Source organism: Acanthochromis polyacanthus, chromosome 14 (genome assembly GCF_021347895.1).
Source record: "Acanthochromis polyacanthus isolate Apoly-LR-REF ecotype Palm Island chromosome 14, KAUST_Apoly_ChrSc, whole genome shotgun sequence".
Taxonomy (NCBI): Eukaryota; Metazoa; Chordata; class Actinopteri; family Pomacentridae; genus Acanthochromis; species Acanthochromis polyacanthus.
The window spans coordinates 40,249,288-40,255,693 of record NC_067126.1 but is presented as its reverse complement, the minus strand read 5'-3'; the positions used below and the strand labels follow the sequence as shown (position 1 = coordinate 40,255,693).

Below are 6,406 nucleotides of genomic sequence, written 5' to 3'. Positions count from 1 at the left end.
GTTCAGCTGACACTGTGCTGTGAACACTTCTATTACTGCGTTAAAATCATCTTATCGTTATTTTCATCTATCAGAGGGTCACTGCAGCTGCACGTCATGAGAAAACATTTCTGTCAGCTGATCGGTTCCGCTTTGATCCAGACAGAAAAACCTAAATTACTGAAAGTCTTTCCATGAGATTCTGCAACAACTTTCAGGATTCTCATGAAGCATCCTAATGACTTTGGGGATAATCTGGTGCTTCTTCAGGTTTTCATTTATTCAGAGAAACAGTTTGATTAACATGAAGTTCAGTCCAGACATCCGTGTTGCCCTGGCGATGGATCACTTTAATCCAGTCTTTTCTGCTCTATCCACACATTTCCCTCTTGTATCATTTTTTAGCTTTATGGATGATTACAGAGGAGAAAGAAAAGAGAAATGTGGGGCAAGACGGCAGGAAATCAGCGGGTCAGACAGGAACTGAGCTGCTTGAGCTCATCTGAACCTTGTAGCTGTGGAGTCGCCCGTCTTTAGGTGTTCTGGATTCACAGGAAAATTTACTTTTCATTTCATGCTAAAATCGAGGCACAATTCATCCAATACTTTAATTTATAAGAAAACTCCTGAAAAACTGTCAGTCTGTCCACGACGTTCCTACTGAACACACCAAGCAGCTTTACCTGCCCAGGTGAGGGAACCTTGAACATGACTGTGTTGTTACATAACCTGACATGTCAAAGAGCACATACATGAACTTTACAGGCCTTTTATTAGCACATATCAGCCTGAATACAAGACGAGGGACAGTTCAGTATTCTGACCCGCGTCGGCCCGTTCTGATCAAACTGGAGCCAGTCGTTCATATTCTAACATTAAAACATCAACACCACAGCAGCAGTCATGCCTTACTGTGAAATACGAGTGTGGACGGTCAGACAGCAGCTTCTTATCTTTTCTGTTGTCTATCAGGACACGCACTAAGTGCTGCTCTTTATTTCATCATAAAAGCCCAACAAGCAAAATGCTTCTGAGCTTTTAGTCTTTTTTTAGTTAAAAAGAGAAAGAGGGTGGAGGTTGAGAGCTTCACTTTTAGTTTTGGTATTTTGTCCTACAGTGTAAATATAGACTGAAAATAAGGGAAAAAGGGTGAGGCGCAAAAAAAAGGTCCTTCAGGGAAGTGAAGCAGGATGCTGCAGCTCCAGTGTAATGAAAGGCTTTGATGAAACCACGAGGCCCCAGGATAAGACTTTGATGTGATTCTAAATGAACTGCTAGTCTCATGATGAATGAAAAAGACATCAGTGATCCAGCAGACTGGACCTCTGTGCTGGGATAACCCTGCTCTGCTCCGACTGTGGATGTCTGTGGTCTCACTTGTCCAGAGGATTGACTCGGGTTTCGTAGCTCTTCATGACACGCAGCACCTGAACGTCCTGGCTCAGGAAGCAGGGCGGCAGCAGGCCGTGGATGCCCAGCTGCAGGCGCTCCTCCAGGGTGAAGGCCATTCCCTGCAGAGGACAGAGGGCCGATTATACAACAGAGAAAACTAAACAGGGCCATCCAGACCACATGACTCATGAGTGAGTCATGACTACGCTGTGACTCAGACCATCAGCCATCTGCTTCATGTTTCCTCCTACTTATTATGTGACATTCTAGCATGAAAACTCTGTAAAATAAAGTCCACAGACGTGTTGGAAACTCAGAGCAGCAAACACGAGGCTGAGTTTGTGTTCCAGGTAAGCCTGGTGCCCGGGCACTGGCAGCTTCCCAGAGGGAGTGTGAGCTTTAATCTATTTATTCTGTCCAATGGTGAGGGAGCCTGAACCCACTCCCCTGTCAGCTCGGCTTCTCTTTCAGCCGCTCTGCTTTGTCGCCATCTTCTCTCCTCCTGAGTCCTTCACAAAACACTGACCCACATGAGGAATAAAGCGGCTATCTGGGCTCTGTAAGGACCGATGTCCTCCTAAATTATTCATGTCAGCAGAGTGAAATGTGACTCTGGGTGTTTATGTTTGCTAAGTTTCACACAATCTTCTTTCCCCATTTGGATGGAAGAATCTTAACACTGAGTTTCCCCACTGACTGCACTGCACTCCTGGAGGTCATTAAAAGGAGACGAAGCACCAAACCAGCTCAGAACATCATAAAAATACTGAGTGGATGGAAAACGTTCTAACAGGAAGAGCATGTTACCGTGTACAGACAAAGGAGGATGAACACGTCTGAAGATAAAGAACAGACTAACAGAGCTCAGTTAAATCTATCAGAAGAAGCAGGTAAAGCTGTAAACCTATTAGTGTGACTCTTAACTAAGAGCTGCTTTGAATCTACATTACAATCAGTCTACAGTTTAAGTCAGCTTTTATCCACATCTGAGAGTAGGACGAAGGAAAACTACAAAATATGGGTGACACAGACGTAAACTGGAAAGTTTATCACTGATTATTGGCTAAGTGTTTGATTGTAAACTCATGGTATATTTTTTACAGATAAAAAAACAGCACATGCATGTATTTGATAATGAGCACATTCAGTTTGATATTTATCAAATTCAGTATAATCAGTTTAGATCAGGAGAGTCAAATTATTCTAGTCCAGCTTCCACATCCAGTCTGATCTCCAGTGGACCCAACCAGTAGAACCAGTAAAACCAGTAGAACCAGTAGAACCAGTAAAACCACAGCAGAATAACCTCTAAATAACAACAACTCCTAACAACTCCAAACTCCTAAACTCGTGGTTTAGAGGTTAACAGGGAACGTTTAATAGCTGCTGGAGTCATTTAGTGTGCAGGAAATGTCCATGAAAATGAGCAAACGCAGCAGAAATACATGTTTTTATTGTAAATCTAAGCAGAGCTGCACTTCCTGGTGGTTTGCACTAACTGACCTGTGACTCAGCATCCATACTGGAAACCAGTGTGACCGCCTCCTATCAACCCAGATAAACCAGTAAACTCTGTCTAAACCTGGTTGTTTGTTCTGCTGTCCTCATAGAGCTAGCTAGGCAGGAAAAAGTCTTCATGCTACGTTTGGGGAAAAATGCAGCGAGCGTTGCTTTAGTGAGGGATGTGATGGAGGATTAGATGTTTAACTCTTTACACGCTTTCCATTTAAAAATGACACTTTTACAGATTTAACTTTCCTGACTTCTCTGAAGATTTAAACCCATCTGTTGAGATGCATTCTGACTGTAATTACCGGATGGTTTTAGCTCCAACTACTGCAGCTCATACAGTCCGTCAGTACTTAACCCAGACACAGCATTTATTCAAACTGCTGTTTATTAACCCAGACAAGTTCAAAAAACAGCATTTATTTAAACTGCTGTCACAAACAGTGAGTTACAAGAAGAGCAGCAGTATTTCAGTATTTCTGGACAAATGGAACCAGTGCCATCTATACTCGTATTATTTTCCCTTAACACACTGAATAAATAATCTTAAATTATCGTTCTTTCATATACTTTGGTTGAGAAAAGCCTGTATTATTCACCGTGTCCACCCAGTGATAATTAATGCAGCCATACACATTATTTCCTGACACATCAAATGTCTTGCATGAACTGATCTGATTACTAAATAAAAAAGCTCATAAATGTTCAGACAAGCTCTGCTTATTATAAGATTTGGTGTCTTTCAGAGGAACTGATAATTAGAGCTGGCTCTGACTGCAGCTCTACATCATACTTCTTTCTTTGCTTTTCACAGAATAAATGGGGCCTTCAAACCTGGAAGCAGCTATATTTTTAATATTTTTAACTTATTCTTTATCCAGACACGGACATCACTCCAATCAAACTCCACATGTTTCTACACCGTGTAGAAACCAGTAATTCTGACGAGAAGAAACCACTACTTCATGCTAACAGTGGAATAATAAGGCAGTGGACGCGTTTATGGTGTTATTTATTAAGCTGTATAAAGACAAGAAGAGTTGGAAAAACATTAGGGGACATCATTCATAGCTTCATCACTCTATCTCAAACAGACATGTTCATACATGTTAGAACAGCACGCTGTATGTTGTCTGGAGACACAATCACATGAACACAGTAACGGCACGTTTCAGTTTCCTGCAGAAAATAACACACTTTCCCTACTAATGCTTTACATTCTGTGTAATTTCACCCCATTTGTTCTGTAAAAGATTGTTGCTTTTGTTACAGATTGTAATGACATGATTATCTTTATTCTCTTGAAAGTGTTTTGGGCATAATTTCGTACAGAGAACCTCACATGTGTTTTTTGCAGCACTGCCCACAGTATAGGACAGCGGAGCCATCATCACCTCTGTGCACGTGATGAGTGTGCATGTATACACTCATAACATCACACATATTACACGTCATCATCAGTAGCAAGGAAGCTACTAAAGCATCAAGAGGCAAAGACAGAAATAACCGGAGCTGCAGGAGTAAACACTGCAATGCAACACCGAGCGTTCTGATTGGTCGATCTACAGACTCCACAGCAGCTTTGAGAATGTTTACATCAGTTCAAAGCAAAATCCAGTGTCTAATATGTGACTATTATCAGACTATGTCTGCATTTTATAAATGGAATATGATAGGGTTGGGCTATGATCAGATAAAAAAATAACATTTCTGGGATGAAGGAACTTATTTTTACACTTTATAGTCACACAATCAGTGGGTTAATGAAGAGGAGCATGAAATACTTCTACTCTTTAGTTGGAAAACAAAAACTGCAGACCCACTTAGACAGGAAAACACGTTGTTAGCAGAGAATACAAAGAGTGGAGTGCAGTTACAGGTGAGTTCACCTTTACCTGGGAAGAGCTTTAGTGGTTTTGTTCACATATTTGCTAGCATGAGTCTAGTTTACAGGTGTGGACAGAGACAACTTGAGCTCACCTTGTTCAGGTGGGGGTTTCTGGTGATGTCGTAGCCCCTCTTCTTGGTGCTGACGCTGCGGCCCGACTCGGAGTGGTGGACCCTGGCGGCCTGGAAGGAGGCCCTGTCGGCCGGCAGACCCCCCGCTGGGAGCCCCGGGGAGCCCGCAAACACCCGCATCCCGCCCGCCGCAGAGCGTCTGCACAGAGACAGAGCTGCTCTTCCTGGGAGAGAGTTCATGCTGCCTGCAGGAGGAAAAACAGGAGCTGGAGAGTCACCTTCCTCTTCACTATCAGGACACACGACCTAGAAATGCCAAACATACCGAGAATACAAGGCGCTGCTGCGGTGAGAGTTAGCTTAAAGCTGATAAACAACAGGTGCTGTGGCCACAGCAGGGGTTCATGCTAATAAAACACTTAGCTTCATGATAAAGATACGGAGACTGAACCACTGAGTCCGTATAGAAACCATGCTGTCTGCATCAGCTCTGCTAGCTTCTGCTAGCTTTATGATATTAGTGTTTTCTTTATGAAACAATGCTAATGCTAACTAGCTAACTAGCTCAGATCTAACAGTCGGTTAGCCTCACCTGGAAGTCCGTGAAGCTGCTGCGGACCGAACCTCTGTCTTCACAGCAGGTTCTGCGCTCCTGCTGACGGCCGACGTCTGACTGGACGTGAAGGAGGACCGACAGCTAACAGCTGATCCAGGTCCTGCGACATTGGTGGATCCACTTCCCCGGTCAGAGGCAGCCTCTCCGGGCTCCGCGGGAACCAATCAGAGCACAGGGAGGCTCAGGCTCCATCTCCCCCAGCATTATTAGTCTCTGAAGGCTAACTGTCCCCACTGAGCTTTTATTTAATGGCTGCTCTTCCTGAATATTGGTACATAAACTAGAACTACTAGAAAACAGACACATTTACTGAAACTTGACTAGTAAAGCTGATTCTGGTGCCACAATTTTGCAATTTATACTTTTTCTGGCATCCACTTTAAACTGTAAACAAAGTGAAACACTCAAAAGACAAAACCATGGTAGCTCTGCAGGTTTTAATAGCAGCCACTGGCTCCACCTGCTGGAGCTCCCAGTCTGAGGCTCTGCAGTGAAATAAAGATCTAACTTCACCTGTGTGGCAACCCAAGATTTAGTGTTTTTGCCCAGATTCACAGGAACAGACTGCATCAAACAGCACCACAAATTACAGCCTCAGAAATGATCATAAAAGCTAAACAAACAAATCTGAAGATTATTGCCTTTGTAAGGGGAAGACTTATGGCTTTAGACAGCATTTATTCTAGCAATTTAGAAAAGTTTAGTAACTAATTTGGCAGCAGAGTAAAATGTCAACCATCTCATATTTTATGAAGCGATGAACACAATCCTAAAACCAGTCATCCCACATATCTACAGATCACATAGAAACAGCCACTAATCCGATCACATCATTCACCTTTCTACACTGGAACACTTTCACATTATGATCTTATCCCCTTTCATATATCAAGTGAAATTACTCATTTTAAATCTGCGTTTTCTGTATTTTGTTTTCAGAAAACAGTGTTT

General features: G+C 42.8%; 1 protein-coding gene across 1 annotated transcript in view; it reads right to left on the bottom strand.

The window, feature by feature from the left end:
- Positions 1-5,634, bottom strand: part of me3 (malic enzyme 3, NADP(+)-dependent, mitochondrial) — a 16,110-nt gene extending 10,476 nt beyond the window's left edge. The window contains exons 1-3 of the mRNA XM_022202746.2: positions 5,432-5,634; positions 4,861-5,084; positions 1,357-1,490 (exon numbers count right to left, since the gene is read on the bottom strand). Coding sequence (XP_022058438.1) covers positions 1,357-1,490; positions 4,861-5,079 — 353 coding nt within the window. The 5' untranslated portion in view covers positions 5,080-5,084; positions 5,432-5,634. The remainder of the gene's footprint in view (positions 1-1,356; positions 1,491-4,860; positions 5,085-5,431) is intronic.
- Between the last annotated feature and the right edge of the window lie 772 nt (positions 5,635-6,406).